Source organism: Mustela nivalis (assembly GCF_964662115.1).
Source record: "Mustela nivalis genome assembly, chromosome: 7".
In the NCBI taxonomy this organism is placed as follows: Eukaryota; Metazoa; Chordata; class Mammalia; order Carnivora; family Mustelidae; genus Mustela; species Mustela nivalis.
The window spans coordinates 82,289,851-82,307,269 of NC_139026.1; the positions used below are offsets into that span (position 1 = coordinate 82,289,851).

A 17,419-nucleotide genomic window follows, 5' to 3' on the forward strand; every position below is an offset into this window, starting at 1 on the left:
AAGGAAATAAATAATCTTAAAACAAAACACAACAAAAAACCTTCTGTGGTTCCCTCGATATGCATTAATGCAGTATTACTTGTTATATAACATTTCACATTGAAGTGTATTTATAGAACATAATATTATTGTGAAAGTTATTATTTGCATAATATCTGGATTTTTTTTATAGTAGTACACAGTGATACTTTGTCCTCATCAAGAAATAAAGTTATCTGTCCCATTGGGTGTTGGGCATCAAGACAGAAGCGTGGGTTGTAGATAGAATTTTGGAGCCATTAGTGTCAGGCATAGATAAAGCTTTGGCTATAGATTGGATTATACAGAGAAAGTGTGTGCATTAAAAATACAGGAGGAGAGAGGGAAAGAAAAAGAACTCTGTTTTTTTCTACCTTGTAATTTTTTATATTTTTAAGCAAATCCACCTGTCTAAAGGTCTAAATCCTTTTTCCTGAGACTTATTCCACTTTTATTTATTTTTTTTTTAATTTTTTATTTTTTATAAACATATATTTTTATCCCCAGGGGTACAGGTCTGTGAATCACCAGGTTTACACACTTCACAGCACTCACCAAAGCACATACCCTCCCCAATGTCCATAATCCCACCCCCTTCTCCGAAACCCCCTCCCCCCAGCAACCCTCAGTTTGTTTTTTTTGTTTTTGTTTTTGTTTTTTTTTTTAAAGATTTTATTTATTTATTTGACAGAGAGAGATCACAAGTAGGCAGAGAGGCAGGCAGAGAGAGAGAGAGGAGGAAGCAGGCTCCCTGCTGAGCAGAGAGCCCCATGCGGGACTCGATCCCAGAACCCTGAGATCATGACCTGAGCCGAAGGCAGCGGCTTAACCCACTGAGCCACCCAGGCGCCCCCCTCAGTTTGTTTTGTGAGATTAAGAGTCACTTATGGGGACGCCTGGGTGGCTCAGTGGATTAAAGCCTCTGCTTTCGGCTCAGGTCATGATCTCAGGGTCCTGGGATCGAGCCCCGCGTCGGGCTCTCTGCTCTGCGGGAAGCCTGCTTCCTCCTCTCTCTGCCTGCCTCTCTGCTTACCTGTGATTTCTCTCTGTTAAATAAATAAATAAAATCTTAAAAAAAAAAAAAAAAAAGAGTCACTTATGGTTTGTCTCCCTCCCAATCCCATCTTGTTTCATTGATTCTTCTCCTACCCACTTAAGCCCCCATGTTGCATCACCACTTCCTCATATCAGGGAGATCATATGATAGTTGTCTTTCTCTGCTTGACTTATTTCACTAAGCATGATATGCTCTAGTTCCATCCATGTTGTCGCAAATGGCAAGATTTCATTTCTTTTGATGGCTGCATAGTATTCCATTGTGTGTATATACCACATCTTCTTGATCCATTCATCTGTTGATGGACATCTAGGTTCTTTGATATTTGCAAACGACTTATTCCACTTTTAAAATGTTATAAAAGCTTCAAACCTGTGGTTTGAGTAAGTATGAAATCCAGAAAAACACAGAATCCATCTCAGTCATAAGTTTTACACATGACCACATAATAGTGAAAAATCATAAAACCTTAGGGATGACTATACTCTTTCACTTATTCTTAACGTGTGAAAGCAGTAGGACTATAAACTAATAAGATATTATCACAAGTATAACCAAAAGGAATGGCCCTTCAAAGAAGCTTTGTATCACTAGATTCTGCCATCACTCAAATGCTTTCAAAATACATTTGGAAGAGTTTCTGGAGAGTTTATAATTGACTTCATATCAATAGTCTTTTTCATATTAGTTTCCGAGGGTTGCTGTAAAAAAATTAACACAAACTGAGACTTAAAGGGACTGACATGTATTCTTTCATAGTTCTGGAAGTAAGAAGTCTTAAATCAAGGTGTTGTCAAGGTCCATCTGTATTCCCTCTAGAGGGTCTGGGGGAGACTCTTGCCTCTTCCAGCCTCTAGTGGCTGTTGGATTCCTTGACTTGAGGCCACCTCACTCCAATTTCTGCCTCTCTGGTCACGTTATCTTCCCTGTGTCTGTTTTCTTCTCATTCTGTCTCTTAGACAGATGCTAGTCATTGAATTTAGGGCCCATGTGGGTAATTTCAGATGACTTTATCTCAAAATGCTTAACTTCATTATATCTGCAATGACCTTTTCTCCAAGTAAAGTCATATTCATAGATTCTGGGGATTAGGACTTGGACATATTGATTTCAGGGCCACTGCTCAACCAACTACATCATCCTTATCCTCATCTTCATCCCACCACATAGTCCTTGCCTCTCTCCCTATATATTACTTTTTTATCATGGCCCTGTCCCCTTTTTCCTTCTGTCTTTTTCACTTCTATTCAATAATTTGAGTACCTATAGAGAAGTTTGCCTATGCAGGGAGGAGGAGTCTGGGTCCAGAAATTGGAATTGCTCTATCAGGAGTACATCAGGAAGCAAATCACCCTAAAAATAAAAAATAAAAAATTTAAAAAGGGGAGCAAATCACCCTGAGCCCCTAGTAAATGTTGCTATTGGGAATATGAGAGCCCTTAACTCAGCAACATAAATACAAAAATTAGAAGGCAGATGGCTGATAGTATCTAAAAAGTGTATGTGTATGTATCTATGTATGAATATATGTATAAATAAATAAGTAAATAGGGTTTCTCCTGTATATCTTTAACTCTTACTAAGTTTATAAAAATAGATAGTAAAATGAGTATATGTTATTAGGAAGTAGAATAAATAATTCCATTTACATTCTGATTTCTTTGACTTTTATTTGAAACTCCTGATGAAGTTTTAACATTTGTTTTGGGATGCCTGGGTGGCTCAGCCAGTTAGGTCAGGTCAGGTCATGATCCCAGGGTCCTGGAATCGAGTCCTGTGTCAGGCTCTTCACTCAGCAGGGAGCCTGCTTTTCCCTCTGCCTCGGCCTGCTGTTCCCTCTGCTTGTTCTCTGTCTCTCTCTCTCTTTCTGACAAATAAATAAAATAAAATCTTTTTAAACAATTTTGTTTTAAAGCTAGATATTAAAGAAGAAATTGAAGATGAAGAAAAGACAATTGAAGACTATGTTGATACAAAGATGAATGACACTGATCCCGCTTCCATTGAAGCTATGTACTGCGTTGCTAGTCAATGCTTGCATGAAAAGAAAAACAAGAGACCAGACATTAAGAAGGTACTATTTTTTATATTTATTTAAAAAGTGAAGGAGGTAGGGTTCATCTTTTTTTTCTAAGTTTACATTGCAAACCAATTATTTAATACAGTTTTGTTTTGTTTTGTTTTGTTTTGTCTTTCTTTTTGAAAGGTTCAACAGCTGCTACAAGACATGACAGCTTCTTAAAATTTTACTGGAATAAACTCTTGAGTTTTTTTGTTTTTTTTTGTATACACCTGTCTAAAAAATTTTTTAAACTAAAATTTTGTTTTTGTAAACATTCTTTTTTACCTTTAACCAGGCAGCATGGAGCAGTTTAGTGGCTACTAAAGCTTGTATAGAACCCCCAACAAATATACAAGCAAAAGTAGAACCAGATATCAACCCTAAGCCCTAGCTTTTTAGTGTCACCCTCAGTTCTTGAGTAATCCCTCAGACCTCTCCTCGGAACCTCACCAAACATGGTTTCAAAACTACAGAATTAGCAACAAGGACTACTGGACCATAGGGTAAAAAGACCCTAGGCCAAAGCCCAGTTCTGCTGCTAATTTGCTGGAGCACTTTGGGCAATCCCTTCATGGCTTTGAGCCTTGGTTTTTTGTTTTTTTTTTTTTCTTACTAGTATCATTAGGCTAAGATCTGTTGTGCTTCCCTGACAGGTAGTCATGAAAATCAAATGAGGCAGCATATGTGCATGCACTTTGTAACATGTAAAGTGATATAAAATTTAAAGTTTATATACAATCCAATTAGTCATTTGTTTATAGGATCATGTTCAGAGTGTGCTATTTTAAGTAATCATTCACCACTAACCGAACATGCCCTGATGTTACTTCCATGATGGTATGGTCAACATTAGATTATGTTACCTGGCAAAAATGAAGGAATTTTGCAGATGCTGTTAAGGTACCTAATCTTCTGACTTTAAGTATCAACATAGAGACTCTGCTGGGTGGGGCTGACCTAATAAGGTGAGTTCTTATAAGAAGCCTGAGAGATTATCCCATGGGCCCTGAAGAAGTAAGCTACCATTTGTAAGAAGGCCACACTGGCTAAGCCCTCAGGATGGCCTTCTAGGCTGAGAGCTACCTTCCAGCTATTAGCCAGCAATAAAAAAAAAACTAAGACTTGGGTTGTATAACCATAAGAAACTGAATTCTTCTAGAAAAAATAACTGTTTTTCTTCCCATATTTCTGACCTACTGGCTTGCTTGCTAGCCAACTAAAAATTTTAGATTTTCCTCAATATGTTCTATGATAATCAAGCAGGTAAAAGGAACAATTAAATGTTTTGCCTTACTTCTCTGATATATAATTAAGAGAAATATAAGGGCACATTTTAAAGTATTATTGCCATATCCACTTTTTGGTCCTATAGCTGTATAAAATGGCCATACATCTCAGGGATCTGTAGTCCTTTTTATTCACTTTTAAAACATAGCATATCTCAGAGATATGGGCAGTTCAATTCTAGACCACCACAATAAATTGAGTATCACAATGAAGTGAGCCACATAAATTTTTTGGTTTGTCAATGCATATAAAACTTGTGTTTACACTATACTGTAGTCTATTAACTATGCTATAGCATATGTTTAAAAAAGTAATGTGCATACCTTAATTTAAAAATACTTTGCTACTAGAAAATGCTATCATCTGAGCTCACAGGGAGCTTTTTGCTGGTGAAGGGTCTCGCCTCCACATTGATGGCTGCTGACTGGTCAGGGCAGTGGTTGCTGAAGACTTTGGTGGCTGTGGCAACTTCTTAAAATGAAGTTTGTCCCATCAAGTGACTCTTCCTTTCACAATCTCCATGTAGCATGCAATGCTGCTTGATAGCATTTAGCTACAGTAGAACTTTTTTCAAAATTTGAGTCAGTCTTTTCATACCCTACCACTCCTTTATCAACTAAGTTGATGCAGTATTCTAAAAGTTATGTTATTATTTCAACAATCTTCACAGCGTTTTCACCAGGAGTAGATTCCTTCTCAAGAAACTACTTTCTCTGCTCATCCCTATGAAGCAACTCTCGTTTGGTAAAGTTTTATCTTGAGATTTCAGAAATTTAGTCACAACTTAAGACTCTACTTCTAATTCTAGTTTTCTTGCTCTTTCTACCACATCTGTAGTTACTTCCTCCACTGAAGTTTTAAACCCCCCAAAATCATCTATGAGTGTTGGAATCAACTTTCTTCCTATCAGCAATAAGACTGTTTCCCTTTCTTATCATTCATGTGTTCACTAGAGTAGAACTTTAAATTTCCTTCAAGAAATTATCCTTGGGGTGCCTGAGTGGCTCAGTGGGTTAAGCCTCTACCTTTGGCTCACATCATGATCTCAAGGTCCTGGGATTGAGCCCCACATCGGGCTCTCTGCTCAGGGGGAGCCTGCTTCCCCTTCTTTCTCTGCCTGCCTCTTTGCCTACTTGTGATCTCTCACTTTGTCAAATAAATATATAAAATCTTAAAAAAAATTATTCTTTGCATTCACAACTTAACTAACTGTTTGGTGCAAGAGTTCTAGCTTTTGGTCTGTATCAGCTTTTGACATGTCTTCCTCACTATACTTAATCATTTCTGTCCTTTGATTTAAAATGAAAGATGTGGGCGCCTGGGTGGCTCAGTGGGTTAGGCCTCTGCCTTCGGCTCAGGTCATGATCTCAGGGTCCTGGGAGCGAGCCCCATATCGGGCTGTCTGCTTGGTGGGGAGCCTGCTTCCTCCTCTCTCTCTGTCTGCCTCTCTGCCTGCTTGTGATCTCTGTCTGTCAAATAAATAAATAAAATATTTTAAAAAAATAAAATAAAATGAAAGATGTGACACTTCCTTTCACCTGAACACTTAGAGGCCATTGTAGGGTTATTAATTTTATCATTGTGTCTCAGGGATTAGGGAGGCCCAAGGAGAAGAAGAGAGATAGGCAAACAGTAGGTCAGTAGAACAGTGAGAGCATACACAACATTTACCAATAAGTTCACCATCTTGTATGGGCACTGTACTTGGTGTTGGTGCCTCAAAACAATGACAATTGTAAAAGCAAAAACCACAGATCACCATAACAAATATGCTAATAACAGTTTGAAATATTGCAAGAATTACCAAAATGTGGCACAGAGACACAAAGTGAAGAAATTATTTTGGAAAAAATGGTGCTGATGGACTTGTTCAACCCAGGGTTACCATAAATCTTCAGTTTATAAAAGCTGCAGGATCTGCAAAGTGAAATAAAATGATTTATGCCTATAAGTATGTATTTTATTTTTTCCACTTTACTGTGGTATCATTGACAAAATCATATATAAGTCAGGTGTTCAATGTGATGTTTTGATATATATGTATATATACATTGTGAAATGATTGCCACAAGCTAATTAACACAGTCAGCACTTCATGTAGTTACCTTTTTTGACTTTTTTGGTGTGGTGAGCACATTTAAGATCTATTTTCTTAACAAATTTCAGTATACAATACAGTATTATTAAGTATAGTCATCAACCTACACATGAGATCCCCAGAAGTTATCATTTCATAACTAAAAGTTTTTATTCTTTGACCAACCTCTGCCCCTACTTCTTTAACGTCTGTACTATGCCACTGTAAGAATGGACACGGATAGAAATGGCTTTTCAATCATTCAAATTCTAATGTCTAGAAATGATCAATATGGAGACAATAACAATGAATCTCCAAAATTAATGCTAAGATTTCATTCCTTTAATGAAATTAGGAAAAAATTATCTCTTGAAATACTCTGACCTAAAACAATAATTAACAAATAAAATTTTTAAAAAACAAAATTAATTCAACAAATATTCATTGATTGTTTTCAATTGTCCAGACTCATAAAAGCAATGAACATATAATAACGAATAATACAAAGTCCTTGTTTTTTAGGAGTTTGTTCTCAGGAGAAAGTCTCTGTTAGATGGAGATGAGACACTGAGATGATAATTTACAAGTAAATAAAACAAAATCAGGTAGTGAGAAGTATAAAGGAAACATTAAAACTATATATTGTAATAGATTTCCTTGGCTAAGCGGCTTTAACAACACCCAAGCTCAAACAAACAAAATCTACCAGTGTATTGTCTCAGAAATGATAAGCCTGTATTGTAACTCAGAGAGGAAATAAAAAATCTAAACTGAATCAAGTTTTGTGTGTTTGTGTTATCAGAGGCCCTTAGGTTAGCAATGATCCAAGAATAAGACTTTGTCACAAAATCTCTACTACTATCCTGGGGCAAGGAGTATTGTCTTTCAGATTATGTCAGGTGTTTTCCTTTACTAGGCTGTTTACGCATCAGGGTAATTTGTTGAAGATAGTTATTGAGGTTATCTAACTATATGTCTGCTTGCATTAACTCCATACTTATCTAGCAGTCTTTCCTTTTAATTTCCTTTTGATTTCTTGCCTGGATTTGCCTTTTGGAAGATAGTGTACAATGACAAAACTATTACAATCTACATACAGTTTCTGTTGCAGAATGTCTTTTATGATTAGTAAAATCACATTCTAGTTTATACTTAAGTCTTTTGAAAGTTTAGGTAGCATGAATTAAATCATTATTGATCATCTCAGGCTGACCTGCAATTCTGAAATTTAAACCTAAGACTTTGAGTGACCCTTTCTCCTACTATAGCCATTCTATAAGCAGATGGTGTCTAAACCTCCTTTTAGAATTATAAAGTAGCAACAATCCAGCAATTATACTACTAGGTACCCAAAGAGTACAAAAATACTAATTCAAAGGAATACATGCTCCCCAATGTTTATAGCAGCATCACCTATAATAGACAAAATATGGCAACAGCCCAAAGTCTATCAACTGATGAACAGATAAAGAAGATGTGATATATATACAATGGAATATTACTCAGCCATCATAAAGAATGAGATCTTGCCATTTGCAACAATGTTGATAGAACCAGAGTATATTCACTAAAGCAAAATAAGTCAGAAAAACAAATACCATATGGATTTCACTCATATGTGGAATTTAAGAAACAAAGAGGAAAAGAAGAGAAAGAAGCAAACTAAGAAACAGAATCTTAAATGTAGAGTCTGTTAGGGAAGTGGATGGGGGGATGGCTTAAATAGGTGGTGGGGATTAAGGAGTGTACTTGTTTTGATGAGAACCAAGTGTTATATAAGTATGTTATTTAAGTGATGAATCATGCTTGTACACCCAAAACTAATATTACACTATGCTAACTAACTGGAATTTAATTAAAATTTTTTTAAAAATGTAACTAACATTATGGTGTAATTATTTTGCAATATACAAGTATATTAAATCACTACATTGTACACCTTAAAATTACACAATATTAAATGTCAACTATTTCTCAATAAAGCTGGAAAGGAAAGAATTTAAAAGTTAAGCAAAGACTGGATATGTAGTTCCTCCTCCCCTTTGTAAAATGTCTAAATAATGACAGAACTTTTGTTATAAAGTGAGGTATATCCCCATCACATATTTTAGAAGAAGATTAACACTCTTCTTTATAGTGACAACACAGTTTGACTATTACTAGTGAGTGGCCTTAAAAATATGTTGAAATGGGGTGCCCGGGTGGCTCAGTGGGTTAAGGCCTCTGCCTTTGGCTCAGATTATGATCCCAGGGTTTTGGGATTGAGCCCTGCATCGGGCTCTCTGCTCAGCGGGGCGCCTGCTTTCTCCTCTCTCTCTGCCTGCCTCTCTGCCAACTTGTGATCTCTGTCTGTCAAATAAATAAAATCGTTTTTAAAAGTTATTTAAAAAATGTGTTGAAATGTTGACCAAGAGTTTAAAAAAAAGTTAGTATCACTTCCATTAATGCCATTCTTTGGTCAAATACTTTTATTATTTTTTTTTTAAGAATTTTATTTATTTATTTGACTGAGAGAGATCACAAGTAGGCAGAGAGGCAGGCAGAGAGAGGAAGGGAAGCAGGCCCCTGCTGAGCAGAGAGCCCAATGCGGGACTCGATCCCAGGACCCTGAAATCATGACCTGAGCCGAAGGCAGTGGCTTAACCCACTAAGCCACCCAGGCGCCCCTGGTCAAATACTTTTAAATGAATTCATAAGTTAGTAGAGGAAACATGAAATAGCTTACTCTGTTAACCATACTAGGAAAACCTGCCATACCAAGATTTTATTTATTTATTTATTTGTTTATTGCCAATAAAGGTCAATGATAACATCTGCTGTTAAACATTTAGGGCTAGAAAATGACAAAGGAGCTCCAAAAATGTGCCTCTCCATAAAAACAATGAAAAAGATGGCAAAAATTGTCAGAATTGACTTTTTTTCAGAACTAGGAAACAGCAACCCAACGAGAATTTACTCAAGAGAAAGGGCTGAATCTCAATAGGAATGACAAGTTTTGTGGCATTTTAACTTGTCCTATTATAATCCCTTATGTCCTAGCCCAGTGGCAGCCTTGAAAAAAAAAGCAGCCCTGCTTTCTGGTACCAGAGGGAGCAGAACAGAGCTGGAGCTCTTTCAAGGCCTCATTCTGAAAGAATTGTAATTGTTTGACCTCTCTTGTGGTTCCTCGGTTAGATGACATCCTAAGTCTTATCCTAATTTCACCTGACTAAAGCTCACTTAGTGCTTAAAGACTTTCTGTGGAATCGTTTGTCAAAAATGTTTACTGGCAAATGTTTTAATGACAGCTGCCTGAGGTGATGAATAACAGGATGTTTCAGTAGGCTAACTAAAAAGCTTAAGAAGAAAAGCTGATGAATAAGATGTTCATTATGGTTTTAAAAATCTCTAAAAAATCCTGGGAACCTAGAAAACCATGCGCATGTGCAAGGTCATGCGCATGCTGAAAACAAAAAGACCTGAGAAATCCCTAAGCTCTCACTTCTGGCTGACCTTGTGGCTTTGTGCAAACAAGAAGTGAGGATTAAGACAGGGTCTAAACTGCCTGGTTTAGTGTGGAAGGTGCATCTTCACATGGATTCAGAGCCCTGGCCAATACTCTTCTATTGAGAGATTTATTGACTTTAGATGTTTAGGGAAATCTCTGTCTATTTAGTAGTGATGACTAAACTGAGTAGAGACATCAGTGACCACACATGCAAAAAATAGAGACTTTACAGAATTCATTTATTAAAGTCATTAATCAACAAAAACAATTAGCAACAATAAGTCTTGGGGAGGGAACAGAGTGATTTCCAGAGTTGCAACATTATATTATTTAAAATGAATGGTTTTCAACAAAAACATACCAGACATGCAGAGAAAAAGCAAATTTGGGCCTATACCCAGGAGAAAAAAAGTAGAAACTACCTGAGGAAGCCCAGATGTTTAAAGTACTAGAGAAAGATTTCTATCAGCTATTTTAAATATGTTCAAAGAACTAAAGGAAATCATGTCTAAAGAACCAAAGAAAAGTATAAGAATGTCTTACCAAATAGAGAATATCAATAAAAAATTTAAAGTATAAGAAGGGACCAAATAAAAATCCCAATGTTGTGGGGCACCTGGGTGGCTCAGTGGGTTAAGCCGCTGCCTTCGGCTCAGGTCATGATCTCAGGGTCCTGGGGTCGAGTCCCGCATCGGGCTCTCTGCTCAGCAGGGAGTCTGCTTCCCCTCTCTCTCTCTGTCTGCCTCTCCGTCTACTTGTGATTTCTCTCTATCAAATAAATAAAATCTTAAAAAAAAAAAAATCCCAATGTTGTAAAGTACAATAACTAAAATGAAAATTCACTAGAAGAACTTATCAGCATATTTGAGCAGTACCACCTCCCCCCAAAATCAATAAACATGAAGATAAATCAATTAAGGAACAGAAAGAAAAGAGAACGAAGAGGCATGAGCAGATCTTTAGAGACCTATGGGACATTGTAAAGTTTACTAAGATACATGTAATGGGAGTCCTAAAAGGAGAGGTGAGAAAATGCTAGAAAGAATATTGGAAGAAAAAATGGAAAAAAATTTTCCAAATTTGATAAAAAATATTAATCCAGACATCCAAGAAATTAACAACTACAAGTAGGATAAACTCAAAGAGATTCACACCTTGACACATCATAATCAAGAGCAGGGAATCTTAAAAGCATATTAAAAAAATAGAAGTGACTCAGCAGGCACAAAGGATCCTCAATAAGATTACTAGATACATATTTACTATGGGTTAGGAAACCAGCTAATAAAACTTGTTAGAAAAGAATATAAAATAAAATTAAGGACTTTTTGTTCATGGATTTGATGTTAACAGTTTTGGTTACTTGGGTTTTTTAAAAAATTGTTATTGTTTTTAATTTTATTTTTTCTTTTACCTGTGGATCCTCTTTATCCATTTTTTTCCACCACCTGTCCCATTTCTGGAAACCACGATCTGTTCTCTGTATCTCTGAACTTGCTGAGATATTTTTGTTTATTTTTTTAGAATCCACATGAAAGATTATATAGTATTTTACTTACTTTCTTCTTTTTTTTTTTTTTTAAGATTTTATTTATTTATTTGACCCAGAGAAACAGAGTGAGATTATAAGCAGGGGGAGCAGCAGGGAGAGAGAGAAGCAGACTTTCCACTGATCAGGGAGTCCAATTCAGAACTCTATCCCAGGACCCTGAGGTCATGACCTGAGCCAAAAGCAATGGCTTAGCTAACTGAGCCACCTAGTCACCTGTATTTGACTTTCTTTATCCGACTTATTTCACTTAGCATAATGCCCTCAAGTTCCACCTATGTTGTTGCAAATAGCAGGATTTCATTATTTTTTATGGCTGAATAATATTCCACTGTCTATATATATCACAACTTATTTATCTATTCATCCCTTAACGATCACTTAACTTGTTTCCATATTTTGACTATTGTAAATAATGCCACAGCCATCATGGAGATGCATTTTTGGTTTTTTGTTGTTGTTCTTTTTTTTTTTTTTTTAAGTTGGTATTTTTGTTTTCTTCAGATAAATACCCAGAAACGGAATTGCTGGATTATATTGTAGTTCTATTTTTAATTTTTTGAGGTATCTCCATACTGTTTTCCCTAGTTCCACCAATTTACTTTGTCACCAACAGTGCATGAGGGTTCCTTTTTCTCCACCAACACTTATTCTATCTTGTTTTTTTGATTCTTGCCATTCTTACTAGTTGATGTGACATTTCATTGTGGTTTTCATTTACATTTCTCTGATGATTAATGATGCTCAGCATTTTTCATGTACTTGTTGGCAATCTGTATGCCCTTTTTGGCCAAATTTTTATTCGTATCTTCTACCCATTTTTAAAATTTTTAGTTCCAGTGTAGTTAATATACAGTGTTAGATTTCTCAGCTATATAATATAGTGGTCCAAAACTTCCATATATGACACAGTGCTCATCAAGATAAGCGTCCTCCTGAGAGCCTGGGTGGCTCAGTTGTTTAAGCAACTGCCTTCAGATTATCACCATGATCCTGGAGGCCAGGGATGGAGTCCCTCATCAGGCTCCCTGCTTGGTAGGGAGTCTGCTTCTCCCTCTGACCCTCCCCCATCTCATGCGCTCTCTCTCTTTCTCTCATTCTCTCTCTAATAAATAATTAAAATCCTTAAAAAAAAAAAGATAAGTGTCCTCTTTATCCCTGTCACCTTGTGCACCCACCCCCTCCACCCCTCTGGTAACCATATGTTTGTTCTCTTTAATTAAGAATCTATTTTTTGGTTTGTCTCTTTTTTCCCCTTTGTTCGCTGTTTTGTTTTTTAAATTTCACATATGAATGAAATCATATAGTATTTGTTTTTCTCTAACTGGTTTATTTGGCTTAGCATTCTACTTTCTAGATCCATGTTGTAGGAGGCAAGATTTCATTTTTTTATGGCTGAATAATATTCCAGGGTGTGTATGCATGTGCCTGTGTCTATGTGAAATTATCTTTATCCACTCATGTCTATTCATATCTTCTGCCCATTTTTAATTGTTTTGTTGTTTTGTTTTTGTTATTGATTATTTATGAGTTCTTTATACATTTTGGATATTAACCCCCTATCAGAAATGATTTTCAACTACTTTCTCCCAATTAAGAAATTGCTTTTTCATTTTGTTGATGATTTCCTTTGCTGTACAAAAGCTTTTTCATATGATGTAGTTCTAATAGTTTGTTTTTGCTTTTGTTGCCTTTTTTTTTAATGTCAGATTCAAAATATCATCACCAATACCTATGTCAAGGAACTTAATACCTATGTTTTCTTCTAGGAATTCTATAGTTTAAGGTCTTAATTTCAAGTCTTTGTTTTGAGTTAATTTTTGTATGTGGTGTAAAGTAGTTGAGTTCAGTTTTATTCTTTTGCATGTGACTGTCGAGTTTCCTCAGCAACACTTATTGAAGAGACTGTCTTTTTCCCATTGTACATTCTGCTCTTATGTCATAAATTAATTGACCATATGTACATGGGTTTATTTCTGAGCATCTGTTCTGTTGTAGTGATCTGTATGTCTGCTTTTGTGCCAATATCATACTATTTTGATTACTGTAACTCTGTAAAGTAGTTTGAAATCTGGGAGCATGATTCCTCCAGCTTTGTTCTATTCTCAAGATTGCTTTGGCGATGTGGGTTTCTGTCTTTCCATACAAGTTTTAAAATTATTTGTTCTATTTCCTTCAAAAAATGTCATCATTATTTTGGGGCACCTGGCTGGCTCAGTGGGTTAAAGCCTCTGCCTTCAGCTCAGTTTATGATCTCACGGTCCTGGGATTGAGCCCCGCATCGGACTCTCTGCTCAGGAGGGAGCCTCCTTCCTCTCTCCCTCTCTGCTTGCCTCTCTGCCTGCTTGTGATCTCTCTCTGTCAAATAAATAAATAAAATATTTTTTTAAATTTTTTTAAATGTCATTATTTTAATAGTAATTTCATTAAATCTGTAGATTGCTTTGGACATTTTGGTTATTATAACAATATTGATTTTTCCAGTCCGTGAGCACGATATATCTTTCCATTTTTGTGTCTTCAATTTCTTTCACTATCATCTTGTAGTTTTCAATAGATAGGTTTTCCCATTCTTTGTTAAATTTATTCCTGGATATTTTATTCTTTTTGATACAGTTGTAAATGGTATTGTTTTCTTTACTGTCTTTCTGAGAGTTCATATCAGTGTATAGAAACACAAGAGATTTTTGTGTATTGATTTTGTATTTTCCTGCAACTTACTTATTTCACTTATTAGTTCTCAGTTTTTTTGCTGGAGTCTTTGGGGTTTGGGGTATATGTAATAGGTCGTCTGCAAATAGTGACCGTTTTACGTCTTTATTTCCAGTTTGGATGCCTTTTATTTCTTTTTCCTATCTAATTGCTCTAACTAGGACTTCCAATATTGTGTTGAATAGAAGTGGTGAGAGTGGCCATCTTTCTCATTTCCCTGATTTTAGAAGAAAGGCTTTCAACTTTTCACCGTGAAGTTGATGCTAGCTGTGGATCTTTATACCCACTTTGTTGAGAGTTTTTATATGTTGGGAGTTTCCATCATTAACAGATGTTGAACGTTATCAATTTTTTTTTCCTGCATCTATCAAGATGATTTTTATTCTTACTTTTTTTAATGTAGTGTATCACATTCTCTGATTTGCAGATGTTGAACCATCTCTGCATGCCTGGAATAAATCCTACTTGACCAGTGTATGATCATTTTGATGCATTATTGAATTCAGTTTGTTAGTATTTATTGATGATTTTTATATCTTGTTCATCAGGGTTATTGACCTGAAATGTACTTTTTCTGTGGCATCCTTGTCTGGTTTTGGTATCAGGGTAATGCTAACATGAGTTTGGAAGAGTTCCTTTTAGGAAGAGGATGAGAGGGATTGGTATTAATTCTTTTTTCAATGTATGATAGAACTCATTAGTGAAACCATCTGGTCCTGGAGTTTTGTTTCATAGAAGGCTTTTGATTACTGGTTCAATCTCCTTACTAATAACTTACTCTTCAAATTTTCTATTTCATCATGATTGGTCTTGGTAGGTTATATGTTTCCAGAAATGTAGCCATTTCTTCTAAATTGTCCAATTTGTATGTGTATATTATTCATAGTAGTAGTCTCATGATTCTCTATATTTCTGTGGAATCAGTTGTAACATCTCCTCTCTTATATCTGATATTATTTATTTGAGTTATCTCTCCTTTTTCTCCTCATGTGTCTGGCTAAAGTGTTGCCAATTTTATTTATCTTTTGAGAGAAACAGATTTGAGTTTCATGGGTCTTTTAATCTTTATTTCATTTATTTCTGCTCTTATCTTTGCTATTCCTTTCTTCTACTAACTTTGAGTGTCCATGGTTCTTCTCTTTCTAGTTCCTTAAGATGTAAAGTTCAGTTGTTTATTTGAGACTTTTCTTATTTCTTGAGATAGACATTTATACTATGAACTTCTCTCCTAGAACTGTTTTTGCTGCATCTCACAAATTTTTGTGTTATATTTCCATTTTCTTTTGTCTCAAGATATTTTTTTATCTTTTTATTTCTTCTTTGACCCATTCATTTTTCAGTGGCATGTTGCTTAATTTCTACATATTTGTGAATTTTTCAGTTTTCTTCATGTCATTAATTTCTAGTTTCATACTGTTGTGGTTGGAAAAGATACTTTATATGATTTCAGTCCTCTTAAATTTATTAAGACTTATTTTATGGCCTAACATATAATCTATCTTAGGTTCTACATGCACTTGAGAAGAATGTGTACTATGATGCTTTTGGATAGAATGTTTTATATATATACATATATATAATCTGTTAAATTAATCTAGTATAATGTGTCATGTAAGGCTGATGTTTTCTTACTGATTTTCTGTCTGGATGATCTATCCATTGATGTAAATGGGGTATTAAAATTCCTTACTATTTTTGTGTTGCTGTCTATTTCTCCCTTTAGGTCTTTAGGTGCTTCTATGTTGGATGCATAAATATTTACAAATGTTATATCCTCCTGTTGGATTGTTGCTTTTATCATAGATAACATCCATCTTTATCTCTTATTACAGTCTTTGTTTTAAAGTGTATTTTATCTGATGTAAGTAGATCTACCCCAGCTTTCTTTTGGCTTCCATTGACATGCAGTAAGTTTTGCCATCCCTTCACTTTCACTCTGTATACATCCTTAGTCTAAAGTGATTTCTTGTAGGCAGTATATAGATGGGTCTTGTTTTTTTTTGTTTTTGTTCTGCTTTTATCCACTCAGCCACTCTGTGTCTTATGATTGGAGAATTTAGTTCATTTACACTTAAATTAATTACTGATAAGTGTGTACTTATTGACACTTTGCTAATTGCTTATTGTCTTCTTTTGTAGTTCCTCTCTGTTCCTTTCTTCTTCCTTTGCTCTTTTGTTTTTCTTTTGTGGTTTGATGACTTTCTTTAGTGGTATACTTATTTTCCTTTCTCTTTATCTTTTGTGTATTTACTATAGGTTTTTGCTTTGTGGTTACAATGAGGCTTCCGTATAACAACTTGAAACAGTCTATTTTAAATTGAAAAAAACTTAAGTTGGATCCTATTCCCAAGCTCAGCATTTTGTAGTCTCCCTATCCTCCAATGTTTTCTGGTTCTATTTTCTGTTGCTGTTGTTGTGGTTTTCTGTTTTTGTTTTCAACATCTGTTGGTGTTCCATTTTATGTCTTTTTATCTTATGTGTCTCAATTATTGCAATCATAGTTATTTTTTACTGCTTTTATCTTTTAAACTTCATACTAGGTTTCTAAGTGATAATTAATCCACTACCTTTATTATATATAAAACTTTCCAGTGAGATTTATTTTTTCATGTTTTCTTATTACTAATTAGTGCCCTTTCCCTTTTTTTTTTTTAAGAGTTTATTTATTTATTTGACAGAAAGAGACAGCGAGAGAGGGAACACAAGCAGGGGGAGTGGGAGAGGGAGAAGCAGGCTTCCTGCAGTGCAGGGAGCCCGATGCAGGGCTCCATCCCAGGACCCTGAAATCATGACCTGAGCTGAAGGCAGATGCTTAATGAATGAGCCACCCAGGCGCCCCTAAGTAGTGCACTTTCTTTTCAGCTTAAAGTTCCTTTAACATTTCTTATAATTCCAATGTAGTGGTAATGAACTCCTTTAGCTTTTGCTCATCTGAAAAACTCTCTCTCTGCTTCAGTTCTGAATAATAACTTTGCCAGATAGACTATTCTTGGTTGGAAGTTTGTGGGGTTTTTTTCTTCCAGCATTTTTAATATATTGTGCCACTCTCTTTTAGCCTGCAAGATCTCCGCTGGAAAACCTGCCTATACTCTTGTAGCTGTTCCCTTGTATGTAACAAGTTTTCTCTTGTTGGCTTTAACATTCTTTCTCTATCTTTGAATTTTGATATT

The 17,419-nt window shown here is 35.5% G+C and overlaps 2 protein-coding genes across 6 annotated transcripts in view; one reads left to right on the top strand and one right to left on the bottom strand.

The window, feature by feature from the left end:
- The window catches only part of IRAK4 (interleukin 1 receptor associated kinase 4), a 33,751-nt gene extending 25,372 nt beyond the window's left edge, over positions 1-8,379 (top strand). For 3 of the 5 annotated variants that reach the window (XM_082742278.1, XM_082742281.1, XM_082742282.1), the window contains 2 exons: positions 2,991-3,149; positions 3,282-3,875. In XM_082742278.1, coding sequence (XP_082598404.1) covers positions 2,991-3,149; positions 3,282-3,317 — 195 coding nt within the window. In that variant the 3' untranslated portion in view covers positions 3,318-3,875. Of the gene's footprint in view, positions 1-2,990; positions 3,150-3,281 lie in introns of all 5 variants that reach the window. The other 2 variants (XM_082742279.1, XM_082742280.1) reach the window with 1 other exon arrangement.
- Positions 3,034-17,419, bottom strand: part of TWF1 (twinfilin actin binding protein 1) — a 37,311-nt gene continuing 22,925 nt past the window's right edge. Inside the window, exon 10 of the mRNA XM_082742283.1 lies at positions 3,034-3,152. Coding sequence (XP_082598409.1) covers positions 3,142-3,152 — 11 coding nt within the window. The 3' untranslated portion in view covers positions 3,034-3,141. The remainder of the gene's footprint in view (positions 3,153-17,419) is intronic.